A 16,345-nucleotide genomic window follows, 5' to 3' on the forward strand; every position below is an offset into this window, starting at 1 on the left:
TAGTTTCTAGAAAAATGAGTAGCTTTTCCTAACATAAATATATATGATAAACACAAGCTGAACATTTTGTGTTCTTGATCAGTGTTTGCGAAAGGACGCAGAGTCCCGGAGGAGAGAGCTCCATATTCGCACCTATGCGGTTATCCCACTGAATGATGAGTGCGGAATAATAGAATGGGTGAATAACACAGCAGGCCTGAGAAACATTCTGATAAAACTCTACAAAGAGAGAGGTGAGTTCATCAACAATGTTTTTTCATTCAACAATTTTTGATCCTTATTTTTTTAGCCCTTTATCATTCATTTTTTTTATTTGTTTTTAGTGCAGTACAGGGGTTTCTGGGTTATGAGAAAGTTTAATAAAAGTGTGAAAATAAAAGTTTCAAGTTAATAAAAACAATGTATTTTTTTCCTATAATAAGTCCTTTATTTTAGGGAAAAAATTAAAACGTTAAAAAAAGTACACATATTTGGTATCGCCGCGTCCATAAAAAACAAGCCCTTACACAGCTTTTTTGACTGAAAAATAAAAAACTTTATAGCTCTCAGAATATGGTAACAAAAAAGAAATAAAAAAAGCGATTTTATTGTGCAAACGCTGCAAAACGTAAAAAAAAGATATACATTTCACATCGCTGTAATTGTATCGACCAGCAGAATAAAGTAAACTTGTCATTTACAGGCCACAATGAGCACTGTAAAAAAAAAATACAAAATTTGTCAGAATTTATAGTTTTTGGTCACCTTGCTTGCCAAAAAAATGGAGTAAAAAGTGATCAAAAAATTGTGTGTACCCCAAAATGAAAATTACAGATTGTCCCGCGGCAAACACACAGCTCCGGTGGAGAAAAAATAAAGAGTTCTGCCTCTCAGAATATGACAACACAAAATGTGCAGATCGTTCCACACATCTGCAGATTAATATTTATTTACCGCATTAATATACCCTCTTATTATACCCTGATGTACCCCGCACAGATTACATATGCCCCCACATTATAAACTGAAATATCAGCAAGATCCCAAACAGAACTACTACCAAGCAAAATGTGCATGCCAAATGGCGCTTCCTCACTTCTGGACCCTACAGCGTGCCCAAACAGCAGTTTACGTCCACATATATGGCATCACCATACCCGGGAGAACTCGCTTAACATTTAATGAGGTAGTTGTCTTTGGTGGCACAAACTGGGCACAACATATTGTAAGTGGCATATCAGTTGAAAATTTCACTTTGCACCATCCGCTGCACGTTAATTTAGAATGAAAAAACACCCGTCGGTCGAAATGCTCACTAAACCCCTTAAAATGCCTTAAGGGGTGTAGTTTCCAAAATTGGGGTCACTGCTTGGAGGTTTGTTTTACTATTTGAGCCTCTGCAATTGTGGGCCAATGCTGTGAAAATCACCGAAATAGGCCTCAAATGCGCAAGGTGCTCTTCACTTCTGAGCCCTGTCATGTGTCCAGGCAAATTATAAATGTCTTGAGGGGTGAAGTTTTGCAAAATGGGGTCACTTCTTGGGGGCTTCATCTGTACTCTAGTACCTTAGGGTTTTACAAATGCAACATGGCGCCCAAAAACAAAGCCAGCAAAATCTGCATGCCAAATAGCGCTCCTGCCTTTCTGAGCCCTGCTGTGTGTTCAAACAGCAGTTTATGACCCCATATGGGGTATTACCGTAATCAGAAGAAAATGCTTTTTCCCCTTTATTCCTTGTGAAAATATTCACGTTTTGTCAGAAAAAAATTATTTTGGAATTTCACAGCATAATTCCACTAAATTCAGCGAAAAACCTGTGGGGTTAAAATGCTCACTATACCCCTTGATAAATTCCTTGAGGAGTGTAGTTTGCCAAATGGTGTCTCTTTTTTGGGGGTGGGGGGGGGTTTCCACTGTTTTGGCACCACAAAACCTCTTCAAACCTGACATGGTGCCTAAACCTGACATGGTGCCTAAAATGTATTCTAATAAAAAGGAGGCCCCAAATCCTCTACGTGCTCTTTTGCTCTTGAGGTCCAGTAGCGCACTAGGGCCACATGTGGGATATTTCTAAAAACTGCAGATTTTTGGCAATAAATATGGAGTTGTGTATCTATGGTAAAACCTTCTCTCTTACAGAAAGAAATTAATAAAAAAAGATTTTCTGCAAAAAAAATACAATTTGTAAATTTCACCTCCACTTTGCTTTAATTCCTGTGAAACACCAAAAGGGTTCAGGAACTTTCTAAATGCTGTTCCGAGTACTTTGAGGAGTGCAGTTTTTAAAATGGGGTGTTTTATAGGGGGTTTCTAATATATAAGGTCCTCAAAGCCACTTCAGAACTGAACTGGTCCATGAAAAAATAGCCTTTTGAAATCTTCTTGAAAATGTGAGAGATTGCTGCTAAAGTTCTAAGCCTTGTAACGACCTAGAAAAATAAAATGTTCAAAAAACAATACCAACATAAAGTACTCTTTAAAACCCAGAATTCTTTTTTAAGCCATATAAAAAAAAAAAAAAAAAAAAAAGCAAATCCTTGCAGCACCACTTTTCCTGGGCGCGGTTTTTTCTTTGCGCATAATGCTCTTTCCTGGGCAGGCTGAAAAGCGGCACCCTAAGATTAAGTGCAAACAAAAAGTTTCTGTGTTGCTCATAGCATTCAATCAGGTCGAAAATATCACAGTTGAAATACATGCATATTTACTTATAGGGGTTGACCGATGGCCCAAACAAAATAAAAAAAATCCCCCCAAATACTTTTAAACCAGTTGCATTATCAGTATATATAATTTTATCTGTAAAAAAAAAATTCCAGTTTACTAATTGAACCCCAAATTTGCTGCAGACCCTCTCTCTTCTTCCTGACAGAGTGAGACTTCAGTGACTGCTGAAAAGTTACAGATACATTCATGCAATCTCATACACTGTACACGTGCTTCTATGTTGTAAGATATTATGTTTGGGAGAGAGTCGAGACTGATCACTTCAGCAAAGGAAGAAGAATTCTCTCAGCACCGGAGATCAGTGTAAAATAACGGGTGCAAGCCTCAAGGGAACCTGATCCAAAGTCCCAAAAATAGAGAGACGAGGCAGCACTTCCAAAATAAATGGGAATTGTATTCACCAACCAGTGCGACGTTTCAGCATGATTGAGATCGGTCCTCTTGGACTGAAACGTCGCACTGGTTGGTGAATACAATTCCCATTTATTTTGGAAGTGCTGCCTTGTCTCTCTCTTCTTTGTGGAGACTGATCACTTGGCAACAAATTTCTGCCACTCTTAGGGCTTATTCACACAAATGTGGGGAAACTCGGATGTAAAAAACTGATGTTTTTCATGTCCGCGTTTCACACATGTGGGACCCGTTTTCACGGATCCCCATAGTGTGTTTTTTATGTTTTGTACTCCATAAAATGTATACATTTGTCGTCTTATGGTGATTTAAAGAGTCTTTCACCCCTTATATCACGTGTAGATTGGGTTAATATGCCCTCCCCCATATATGATATATGTTCCAATCATGAGGATTTTCTCTATGATGTGGAGGGGGATTGTGTTTTTTCTCCGTATCGGTATAGCAACCCCATAGTCATGAGTCTATGTAGGGATCCATGAAAATGGAAGAAAATAGGACATGTTCTATTTTTCAACAGACACTTCACACGGTACGTTGAAACAACGGCCGTGTGAACGTCCCCATTGAAATACATGCGTCCGTATGACGTACTGTCTTCTAAGGGACAGTATTCCCACGGGGAAGCAAGGACACCTAGTGTCATACATAACTATGGTGCTAGGTGCCAGGCTCCCCGAACTGAGTTCGGTTTGGGACATGCGGTCCGTATATCACGGACCGAACACGGTCGTGTGAATAAGGCTTACTCTGTTTAATAACTAAGCCAGCGCCTCTTGGTCACATGATTTGTGATGTGCTAAACGGGAGGGGGAGGCAGCCCTGAGTCACATGGTGCAGCTGTCTCAACAGGTTCCGGGACCACGTGACTAGTGAAACGAAGGATCTGTGTAAATACAACAATATTAGTAAATGCTCTCATTTTGAGTTAGAAAAACATTGCTTTGACTCCACAAAACCCCTTTAAATAGAAATGTTTTAAGACCTATTTTGCTTTGTTGCACTTCACTAAACCTAATGGTATGTATCTTTATAATAATAACCAAGCCGTGTTTCTTTTTCACCCATTTGTTTCCAGGAATATACATGGGAGGGAAGGAACTTCGTCAGTGTATGCTGCCTAAAGCAGCTCCTCTGCAGGAAAAGCTGAAGATATTTAAAGAGACTCTTTTGCCCCGTCACCCGCCTGTGTTCCAGGAATGGTTTTTACGGACATTTCCAGATCCTACATCTTGGTGAGCAGTTATAATTGAATCATCAATCAAAATGGCGAAAGTTATGAAAGTATTATTTATGTAAACGAATGTACTTGAATAGATACAATGTAACTTATCCAAAAGCCCTTCACTTTGAGGAAAAACACACCTTTATCTAGACCTTTATCAGATTTACAATTCCTTTATATCATGTGTATTGGGCTTTTCTTGAAAAAGAAGAACCCCTATAAAAGACCATACTTCACTGCAATTTTGAGTGGTTGTCTCAATGGGGTTTGTATTTGCTAACAAGAATGTTCCATTTTCTTCAGGTACAACAGCAGGTCCGCATATTGCCGCTCTACTGCTGTGATGTCCATGGTTGGCTACATCTTGGGGCTTGGAGACCGCCATGGTGAGAATATTCTATTCGATTCCCTGACAGGGGAGTGCGTCCATGTGGATTTCAACTGTCTTTTCAACAAGGTACAAATCTATAAATAGAAAGTTTTGTGGCACACAAATGTATTTTATTACTATAGATCTATATTTTATAATCAGTTTGTCAGGTTTCTGGTTTATTTCTACTGGATACAATACTGCAGCATGCTACCTATGCTGACCGCCAAAAAGTAACAGAAACCCGGTGGAAAAGGACTAACCTATTTGACATTGGGCCAGCAAGGTATGCTGGGTGATTTCAGCTCCAAAGATTGCAGAATAGTGTATGTCACTCTAGGGTATGTTTATAGTCACTGGTATTGTTGCAGCAGAAAGCCACAGCACTAATTTATCAGAAATAAAAGTGGATAAAGCCTTGTTATTGTCCCATTGATGTGCTGGTCTCCATCAAGATAATCCAGAAATTATGCCATTCCAACACCAGCAAGAGGCAGATTTTCCAAATTATAGCAGGTTAGGCTATGTTCACATCTGCATCAGGGCTCCGTTCTGCCGGACCTTACCGTCGGAACAGAGCTCTGACTGACACAAACGGAAACCATAGATTTCCGTTTCCATCACCATTGATTACAATGGTGACGGATCCGGTGCCAATGGTTTCCGTTTGTCTCAGTTGTGCAAGGCCTCCATTGTTTTGACGGAATCAATACCGTAGTCGACTACGCTATTGATACCGTCAAAGCGACGGAACCCTTGTACAACGGAGACAAACGGAAACCATTGGCACCAGATCAGTCACCATTGAAATCGATGGTGATGGAAACGGAAACCGATGGTTTTCGTTTGTGTCAGTTAGGGCTCTGTTCCGTCTGAAAGAATCCTTAATTAACTCTTTCGATGCCAGTGTTTCGACATTCACAAATAAAACCTCAATTATATAACAAAACAAATTATATGTCACTTTTGCCTATGTCAACATGCACAAATCTTCACAAAATCATCAAAAATAGAAAGTCCAAAAATCTCCATGATCCAGATGTCACAAAGTCAACAAATGGCCTGATAAGGCGCAGGGGGTGATTCAATTCGCAACTTCTCATATAATCACCCCTTATATGTGAGAATCAGAAAGCACATATCTTCTCAATGGTGGGGGGAGGAGGGTGATAACATGAAGAAAAGTTCAATCATCCCTCCCTTTTGTTCGATGGAAGGATGTACAGGGGTAGAGATGACCGTAAAGGCCCTATTACAACATCGTTGATCGGCGCTCGTTTGCTCCTATCACAAGGAGCTATGGATGGGGACGAGATGTGCTGCTGACAACGATAATATTTAACTTTTTTAAAACGATACAATCTATGAACGATCGTTTGCCCGATAATTGCCCAGTGTAAAACCCCCTTTATTCCACCATCAGTCCTATTCGCTTAGCCATGGCTGTGTCCTCTACTGTTGCTAGCTGAATTTTAGGGTCACATGATGAATGTGGGGGGGGGTACACATGACTGACGCCTATTCAGTTTACCCATGGATGCATTACACAGGACTAATCTCTGGGCTATACCATTCTTCTGTGAAGAGACAGAGGCCTATTGCACTGGTATAAGAAAGGTATGTGAGCAGAATTTCGTGTTTGCTCGTTCATCTATGGATCACTTCCCTGTTAACACAGGGCAATTATCGTCAACGAACGTTCTATGAACGCTTGTCTGCCTGATAATCGCCCTGTGTAAAACCCCCTTTACATTCTGTGATCTCTCTTCCTGCTCTCATCTGCAGCTCTGCCCTCCCCTACACAGAATTAGGAAGTAAAACATTTCATCCTGTTCCCTGACTTCTAATGAGCGATTTAAAGAACATAGGTCATGCCCCGTGTAGTTGTCGCGTATATAAACGTTGGCAGCCTGGAACGGGGTTTAATGAGTGCAGTGCTGCTTTGAATGTGAGCAGCGCTGCACTCTCATGTCTGCCAGAGCTTTAAAGAGAAGGTGTCATGAATTTATTTTATTTTTTTATTATATTATATTGCTTTTAATAAAATAAACATTTTATTTATTTGTGTTGTGACTTTAAACTTGTTACTGTGTTCTTACTTTTACTTCTCTATGGGGGCTGCCATTTTTTTTTTCCATCTCTGTAAGTGTCAATTAACGACACATACAACCCCATAGAGAATGCGAACGGGAGCCGTTCCATTCACAGAAGCTTACGCCGTCTGTGTGGGAACGGCGCATGCGCCGCTCCCACACAGACCAAAACAAAGCTCGTTCGTAAAGCGAAATCCGGCGCCATTTTCTTGTGGACCGGAACCCGCTGCCGGACTGTAAGATGACGACTTCCAGCCGCGGCTTCCGTCCATATGTTCAATGAAGCGAAGGCGCAAGGAGCGTAGACCAGCGGAGGCGGCAGGAGCAGGTAATTTATGTTCGTGTATGTGATGTGTGTATTATGTTTGTTTGATACTTTCTGCTGAGCCCTGTATCTAATCCTCCTACACTGTGTAGTTGCTCAGAAAATGGCGGCACACAGTGTAGGAGGTTTGAAGACTTTCAAACCCCTCCTTCTCCTGGCACTAGCCAGAAGAAGGGAGGGGGGATTGTGTGAGGACACTAGAGGAGAGTGTGTCCACCCCAAATTTTCAGCATAAATCAATGAGGTTGCTTTACCACAGAGACCATGCTGCAATTTTGGGAACTGCTCCCTCTAGTGACTAGCACATGGAAATGTTATAAATTAGAATCTAATTTATAATATTTCCTTTTGAAAAAATTAAAACTATGTGTAATCACTCAAATACTAATTTTTTAACTGAAAAAATATATATATTTCTAGCGACACATTCCCTTTAAGAGACCCGGAATACGCCCACCACTGTAGATAGCGCCAAACACAACCCGCGCAAAACCCTCTCTAGATAGCGCTACCTAAGCTCCCTCTAGGAGCGGAATCCCTGGCCAGCGCTCTGGCCGCGGTTTCCCCTCCTAGAGGGAGCCCCCGATGTCTCAACATCCCTGCTGTAAATAGTGCCACCCCCGCTGTAGATGGCATCAAACCCCCATTCCCCTGTAGCGCCACCTAAACTCCCACTAGGAGCGGAATCCCCAGTGTCAGATCACTCTGTGCAGGGGATTCCGCTTCTAGAGAGAGCCCCTGACGTCACGGTCTGTCATCAGGAGCTCTCCCTAGGAATCCCCGGTCAGAGTGTCGGCCGGGGATTCCTAGAGATAGCCCCTGACGGTGGATAGTTCTCTGCTACTGGAGAAGCCCCTGGCGTCACTATCCATATATGGAAAGTGGCGTCAGGACCCTATCTAGGAGCAGAATCCCCAGCCGACATTCTGACCAGGGATTCCGCTACTGGAGAAGCCCCTGGCGTCACTATCCATATATGGACAGTAATGTCCGGGCTCTCTCTAGGAGCGGAATTCCCGTCTGACATTCTAAACGGGGATACCGCTACTGGAGAAGCCCTTGGCGTCACTATCCATATAAGCACAGTGACGTCAGGGGCTACTCCTGGGGCGGAATCCCCGGCCACAGCGCTGCTGACGCTTTTAGAGTTAGCCCCTGACATCACTGTCCACTATAGGGACAGAGACATCAGGGGCTCCCTCTAGGAGCGGAATCCCCGACCAGAGGGATTCCGCTCCTACAGGGAGTTACAGTGGTGCTATCTACAGGAAGGGGGTGCTATTTAGGGGGAGTGGCGCTATCTGCAGGGGAATGGCGCTATCTGCAGGGGAATGGCGCTATCTGCAGGGGAATGGCGCTATCTGCAGGGGGAGTGGCGCTATCTGCAGAGGGAGTGGCGCTATCTGCAGGGGGAGTGGCGCTATCTGCAGGGGGTGGCACTATCTACATGGGCACTGTGGCGTTATATGGGCACTGCATACAGGGGACACTGGCGCTATCTACATGGGCCCTGTGTGTGGCGTTATGTGTGCACTATCTGCAGTGGGAACTGTGGCACTATGTATGTGGGCACTGGCACTATCTACAGTGGTATTGCGTCACTATCTACATGGGCCCTATGGTGTTTTCAGATGGCTTGGACAAATAAAACGAATAAAATTCATTCTTTTTTTTTTTTTTTTTTAACGTCTGAAAAACAGATGGCAAATGGCGGTGAAAAACGGCCAGGAAATGGTTTAAAATTTTGAGACACACTGATGCAAAACAGACATGAAAAAATGACAGTTGATCAATTGTTAACTGCCCTTTTTTTCACGTTGTGTGAATATAGCCTTATAGCCCTCTTCACACTCATCTCACAGCGATCCAGGATGATGGAGGGAGAAGACGACCAATTGTTACAGAGCTGTACAGTTTATGTGTATGTATGTGTGTGTGTGTGTGTATGTATGTGTATATATATATATATATATATATATATATATATATATAGCATAGATATAGCATAGATGAATATATATACAAAATTACCAAAAAGTGGGGTTTTTTTTCTAATGTTTTGTGATGTCTGCTCATAGTAAACATGGAATTAATTAAATTAATCTAGAAAATGAAAGCCTCATAAGTCTTGTAAAAAAAAAAAACTAACAATAGTTGTGATATTCATAGCGGTTTCCAAAAATATTATCATTTAAAGAAGTGCATATCAAAAATGGAAAATTTTACTTGGGCACAGGGGCATTAATGACCTGTCATAAAAGGGTTAAACAGCTGCTCTCTCTGAATCAGACTAATGCGCAGGCCACTAGCTTCTATGGGGAACGTTGCGCGTAAAGATTTTATAGGCACAGATTACCCCATGTCACAGTGCCAACTCAGAACCAGAGCAACACAATAATAATGAACTCTTATCTGATCCACTGCAGTATTGCTATGAGGAATCTGACCAAATGCAAATTATTAATCTCTCCTAGAAATCTCTAACTAGAGATGAGATCTCACTATTATGTAAAGCCTTGTCATTTGTCCCCACCACTCGTTTTAACACTGTTGAGTGGATTAGGGATTTAAATGGACCAAGTTCCAGAAAACCAATAATCTGAGGCAATGTAGGGAACTGCATAGAAGACAGATCTTTCTGAACTTATGGATCTTATGAAACTGATGGAGGAGGGAGAATGTGAGGAAGGTAAAAGATAATTCACTAAACTTAAAACTAAAAGCACAAAGGCACCCATAATCTTGATCCTTTTGTACAGGTAGCGACTAAAGAAATAGATTTCTTGCATTCACAAATTGAATCATATCAGTTTAGGGGTAATTTGACCACTCATGAAACAAAGGCACTATTGGCACTTGAGGCAGAGCCTTCAATTATCATTAAATCGGTGGACAGCTTGTCATTATGGGTGCAGGGATGTATAAGGAAATGTGTCACCACTTCCTGCATGATTCAACGAGTTACCGCAAACTCCCTTCAAACCCTTTGGTTTCGAATATAACGGTTTTGGATAATATTTTGTCAAAAGCCCTAGGGGAGTGACGTAACAAACATGAGTTTGAATTCATGAGTGTTAGACCTCCACAAAGCCCCACTTTTTATAGCCTGCCGAAAGTGTACAAAGGCCTTTAACCTCTAGAAGGCCGGCCTATTGTGTCTGGTATGAACAGTCTTTCTTAGTATATCAGTACTTATGCCAATGGCATCTTGGAATTTTGTCTTGGGCCTCCTCTCTAATGTACAAGACATTCCCAATATCCTCAAGAGACTTAAGGTGATTGAATTGCCTAGTAGGGCTCTCCTTGCTAGTCTTGATGTTGAGGTATTGTACAGCTCTATACCCCATGATCGGGGTTGTGTGGCTGTACGGTGCTTCTTGTAGACGAGGGGTACACAATACAGGGCGCACAATGAGTTTGTTCTCTCATTGTTGGAATTTATTTTCTCCAGTAATGTCTTCCTATTTGGGGGAAGCTATTTCCACTATCTCAGGAGAACTGCCATGGGCAGTCCCTGTGCACCAAGCTGTGCAAATCTATACCTGGGCTGGTGGGAGGATCAGGTGGTCTTCACGGGTGGCTTTGAGTCATATACCTCGTCCATAATTTTGTGGGCGAGGTATATAGACAAAGCATTGGTCCTCTAGGTTGACTCGGTTTCATGGTTCAATGAATTTGTGAAGCTCCTGTATGTCAACCAACTGGAGTTTTTTCTCAGATCAGAAATATGTAGCCCAACCCATTTATTTGGTGGGTACTTTTGACAATAGACATAAAGAAATAAGGGAGATATTCCAGAATCTGTGGGGTATCCTTACTGCAAATAAGGATCTGACCAATGCTGTTGCTTTGTATCCTCTTATTACCTTTAGGAGGGGAAAAAAATCTCTGTGACCGCCTGGTTCACAGCCACTTTACCGAACCCCCACCACAGCAAACCTGACTGGCACAGAGACCGGTGGGCACTTATAAATGAGGTGCATGCAAGACATGCAAATTCATCAGCAAGAACAACATATTTACCAGGGAACTCTATTGATGGTTGCCCACGTAATAATGTCGGTGAAATCATTAATGAACTGCGTAGACGAGTCCTTAACCATATACGGAATATACAAAGAGAGGAAGACACTGGTCTATCCAGTCATATGTGAGAAATGCATGGAATAAATCCAGAGGAAATTCAATTCCAGGTGATAGAAGTTGTACGTCCATCTAATCGAGGCCGTGATCCAAACAGACTTTTGTTACAAAAAGAGTGCAGTTGGATCTACCATCGATGATTTCTATATCCGGATGGTTTCAATGACTATATGTATAACACCTGTTTTTTTTATAGCCAGATATATATTATTGTCTATTATTATTGAAAAGAGCAGTAAATGACTGAATGACCACATTCTGCCTTATTTAAAGTGACAACCTTTGGATATCGCTGAGGTTTCATTTATATATAGGTTTATGTTAGCATGCTTGAAAAAGGTCCCATAGTAGGACGGAAACATTGCAGCTGTGTGTTGACTGAATAAACCACATATTTTTGCTACATTGGCGTGCTGTGGGATCTTTTCTATTATTATCTACAATCCTTGGATCGGGATTACCCGCTTGCACCCGCTACCATGAGATGTTGACTTTACCTAGGATCTTTAATCTAATAATAATTGAACGATCTCTTGTGGAGGGTCAAGCTACCTGTCTGTATAAGAATGTTAGGCCTGCTTTAATACCCCTATTGTGGTCTTGATCGCCCTATCCCCCTTTCTAGGGCTGCAATACATACAAGACTACAGAACCAGCTGTCAATAGAATTGCGACTACCGTACATACGGATGCGCGAACACATACACTGATATGAATTTTATAATAATATGCCTGTTCTAGCTTAGCTATACTTTTTAGCCTCAGCTACCTCCTTACTTGATCAATGTTTAGTGAAAAAAGTAATGACGTATTAAATTACCTAAAAACATTGTTGGTATTCCTGCTGTTTTATACTGGGTCCACCACTGCATACAACCTTTTCTTGGTTGTGTAATTGTTTATCTTATTTAAACCCTAATCAGAATATTATCTAAAGATAATTATCTTAGACGTTATCTTGTTTAGAATCATTTTATACAATGGCAAAATATTTCATACGTTATGCTAATCATTTCATTTAGGGTGAAACATTTGAAGTTCCTGAAATTGTCCCTTTCCGTCTGACACACAACATGGTTAATGGAATGGGACCAATGGGTACAGAAGGCCTTTTCCGCCGCGCATGTGAGGTCACTATGAGGCTAATGAGAGACCAAAGAGAACCACTAATGAGGTGAATAATTAGCGTAACAGTAGCCATGTTTTCAGTCCACTGTAAAGATGAAAAAATAACTACACAAACAAAGTGCTATAATCCGCATTGAACTGGCGGATTGTGTTCATACGCAAAACAACCACCGTCAGCTCATTGTTCTAAACTTCATTTTGTAGTTCAACAAATGATAGTAACTTTGTAAATACTTATATACTTGTATTGTACTAAACTTGAGTCACATCATATCATCTTATCACATCCACTGCTACAGTACATAGTGTGTTGGTTTTCTCCCAGCTTTCAATCTGCAAGAGAAAACCAGGTTCGTATCTTGTCAATGTTTGTAAAGAGTACGCTGTGCTGTGGCATACTGTGGGAGATGAAGTGTTGACAATAGTGACATTAATGGGGCCCACTCGGGTTTCGGTATTTTTGAGGGTAAGAATAGCAATGTAGACTGCAGTTTTCTTTTGTTAAAAAAAAACTGAAACGTTTGATGCTACCATAACAGAGGCTCTCAACGCAAATGTAAACAGAGCCTAAGTTTATTACGTCTGTAAGAAGATGTGGGGAAATGAAAAGTGGTAAATATAAATTCCACATAATTCGGGTCCCTTCAGGCGTACTTCACAACGCAATGGAAAATCCAAGGCACCTTACAGCTTGATAAATGCTGTGTGTCCGAGACATTGCAATTTATTTTGTCTTGAAGGATAAATAAGTTAAAGCAAACCCCCGGGCCAGGGACAAAATTTGAAATGTTAAGGGGTATATGGAGTAATAATATTATTATATTACCTGTGGGCCATTCTGAGAACAGAGGGAGTCCCTCAGACTCGCATTGGGTAGTCTTAGAAGCGCTGCGGCCATTTTGGAACAACACAGAAATGACCCTAAAACGGCTGATCCGCGGGGCATCAGGTAACATTACTCCATCACATTTCAAATTTTGTCCCTGGACTGCAGGGTCACTTTAAATTGTTTTTTTGGGGGATTAACAGTGTTTTGGTGTGTCAATTGCTGTTGATTTGAAAAGGTTCAGGTGCAACACCAAGCGAAGTAATCCGGGTGCTAGGGACTCATCTCAAAACTAAGCCTGCATGTATAGCTTTCATCGTTAATTGATCAATAATGATTTTGCTCTTGTGTTTAGTGTACTAAAGCCATTCCTGCATGATCCTCTGGTGGAGTGGAGTAAACCCGTTCGTGGTGGTAGCAAAGCTCAAGCCAATGAGACCGGAGAAGTTGTCAATGAGAAGGTTGGTGCTATTTTTGTAGCATGGCACCTTGTCACATGAAGAAACTATTACCACATCAGCAAATATGTAATGGCTTTATGTTCTGTATTTATTGGGAAGTTTAGCTTGAAATGGTTCTATTTCTCTGCAATCGCTGATCTTGGTAGTCAGGGCTTGGTAGGTAATGTTTGCGTACAAATGTTTTGGCGAACTCCTGCTGTGTTTTATGTGGCGGCTGAAAAGAAAGAAATGGATGTTTGTTTGGTTTGGTGCACCCTTTCTATAGATTTAGGGAGGTGCACTTCCCGCTTTCTCTCATGCTGTCATACTGTGACCATTATCAGCAATTATTACATGGTTCTAATATCATATGTTGTTTTTCTCGTTCCTCAGGCTAAAACCCATGTGCTTGATATAGAGCAGCGTCTTCAGGGTGTGATTAAAACAAGGAATCGTGTAAAGGGCCTCCCCCTGTCCATAGAGGGACATGTCCACTATCTGATCCAAGAAGCAACAGATGAAAACCTTCTGAGCCAGATGTATCTTGGATGGGCGCCTTATATGTGACCACTCTCTGATCAAACTAGGTCTATAGGTCACAACAGTAGACTTCAATAAATGACACGATCAGTTTAGACGTATGAAGTTTGTCAGACATGTTTGTAAAATATTGCATTCTTCTACCTGATCGATGTTCTGTGTTCTACATTGCACTGGAATTTCTCTGAGGAGAAGACTTGTTTGATCGATCCAGTAGACCACAAGAGAATGTGAACATTGCCATCACCGTGTCCTGCTGTTATAAGCAGTGAGCAGAGCTGTATTCTGGTATCATTAATGGAAATGTCCGTAATAAAACAACGCCTTCAGTTGCTCTTAATTCCTGACGCCACAGAGCCGCTATGTTAGCGTTCATAATAGTTCTATGGAAACCACATTGCTAGCACCTTTCCATCCGTACATTCCAAGCAAGTTTGTCTGTTATAATGGTCATAGGTATCTCAAGTTGGAAAATAAACTAAAAAAAAGAACAAATATTTGTGTTCTGGCTTCATAATTAAAAGAAATCACTTGGTTCTGTATTACGTTCTTTTATATTGTTAAAGGGGTTTTCACATCATAGAAAGCGATGGGCTATTCCTAGGATAAGCCATTACTTTATGATCGGTGGGATCCAACAGCCAGAACCCCCAACGGTCCTTCGAATGAAGGGGTTTACAGGTTTTCCCTTCACAACAGATCTCCCGGCCACCCGCTGTGCAGGGAAATGCAGCACAGCTTCACTCATTTACATAAAATGTGCTGCAGTTTCTTTCACAGCGGGTGGCCGGGAGAGTTACTGTGCAGGGAAAATTCTGGGGGGGCCTCTATTCCTTCATTCTCAGGATTGGCAATGGTCCCCGAGGTCGGACTCCCATCAATCATAATGTGGCATATCCTAGTGATATGTCATAACATTACAAGATGGAAATATACCCGGGACTGTCATCGAAGCAATTGTTAGAGGGGAATTCCACTTTTATAAAGTTGTTCAAATATAATAAAACAGTGAAAAATAAATGTGTCATCGCCTTTATTATTTTTTACTTAATTTTTGTATGTCGTTAGGAAGAAAAGAAACAGTTGATTACAGTTTAGTTGTCATTAGATATGGATGGAACTCCTCAGGATGGCTTTTATACAGCCAGACTCTGTAGAAAGTAAAGTGAAGGTGGATGTAAGTGAAACCTCTGTATGGCTGCTGTTGTATGTCAGTGATATGCGGGAACAGCTGCTTATGTATGACACGCTGCATAGTGTCAGAGATAGCGACTGCTCAGCACAAATAGGGAGGGTGAGGCAACCGAGAAAGGGAAGAACTGTTTCGCAGCTGGAACCAGGAGCTAGTAGCAAATGCACCTAGAAATTAGCTGCTGGCACCTAACTTTATTTTATATTGATGTCAAAAGTTCTGGCCACCAAAAAAAAAACAGCTTACTTTCAAATATACAATTTTCCAATATACTTTCTGTATTATGGGTTTCAAGATCTCTGCTTGTTATTATTCAGTGGGAATATTCATTTTTTACTTCCAGTGGATAAATTCTGTCCATGGTCATGTGATGGACACACAGGTGCACGCTTCGTTACAGTTACATTGTGTATCAGAGCTGTGACTTCTAATGATCCCAGCACCTGTGTGTCAATCACATGACCATGGACAGAATTTTATCCACTGGAAGAAAACAATAAATTTTCCAACTGAATAACAACAAACAGATCTTGAAAACTGTGAGGAATTAATACAGAAAGTATATTGGAAAATTGTATAACTTTTACTTATACAAAAAATAACAATTAATATGCTAAAACCAGACAACCCCTTTACAGTGACCCACCGGTCCCGTGACAACATTTCAAATATGATGGTGTATATGGAGTAATATTACCTGGTGCCCTCCAGTTGTGCCCCTCTGCCGTGGATCAGCGGTTTTAAGGTCTCCTCTGTGCTGTCCCAAAATGGCCGCAGCGCTTCTAAGACTAGGAGTCTGAGACACTCCCACCATTCTCGGATTGGTCAGAGCTGCTCACGTGAGCAGTTCTGTCCAATACGTGAACAGAGGAAGTGTCTTAGACTCGGTCTGAGAAGTGCTGTGGCCATTTTGAGACAACACAGAGAGGACCCTAATATGGTGGATCC

At 41.4% G+C, this 16,345-nt stretch overlaps 1 protein-coding gene and 1 long non-coding RNA gene across 3 annotated transcripts in view; one reads left to right on the forward strand and one right to left on the reverse strand.

The window, feature by feature from the left end:
- Positions 1–14,471, forward strand: part of ATR (ATR checkpoint kinase) — a 113,043-nt gene extending 98,572 nt beyond the window's left edge. For both annotated transcript variants that reach the window (XM_075861472.1, XM_075861473.1), the window contains 6 exons: positions 83–233; positions 4,194–4,350; positions 4,644–4,797; positions 12,294–12,445; positions 13,581–13,686; positions 14,059–14,471. In XM_075861472.1, coding sequence (XP_075717587.1) covers positions 83–233; positions 4,194–4,350; positions 4,644–4,797; positions 12,294–12,445; positions 13,581–13,686; positions 14,059–14,232 — 894 coding nt within the window. In that variant the 3' untranslated portion in view covers positions 14,233–14,471. The remainder of the gene's footprint in view (positions 1–82; positions 234–4,193; positions 4,351–4,643; positions 4,798–12,293; positions 12,446–13,580; positions 13,687–14,058) is intronic.
- LOC142759377 (uncharacterized) overlaps positions 4,388–16,345 on the reverse strand; it is a 52,886-nt gene continuing 40,928 nt past the window's right edge. The window contains exon 2 of the long non-coding RNA XR_012883130.1: positions 4,388–4,805. This is a non-coding gene — a long non-coding RNA (uncharacterized LOC142759377). The remainder of the gene's footprint in view (positions 4,806–16,345) is intronic.

The sequence above is a fragment of the Rhinoderma darwinii genome, chromosome 4, assembly GCF_050947455.1.
Source record: "Rhinoderma darwinii isolate aRhiDar2 chromosome 4, aRhiDar2.hap1, whole genome shotgun sequence".
Taxonomy (NCBI): Eukaryota; Metazoa; Chordata; class Amphibia; order Anura; family Rhinodermatidae; genus Rhinoderma; species Rhinoderma darwinii.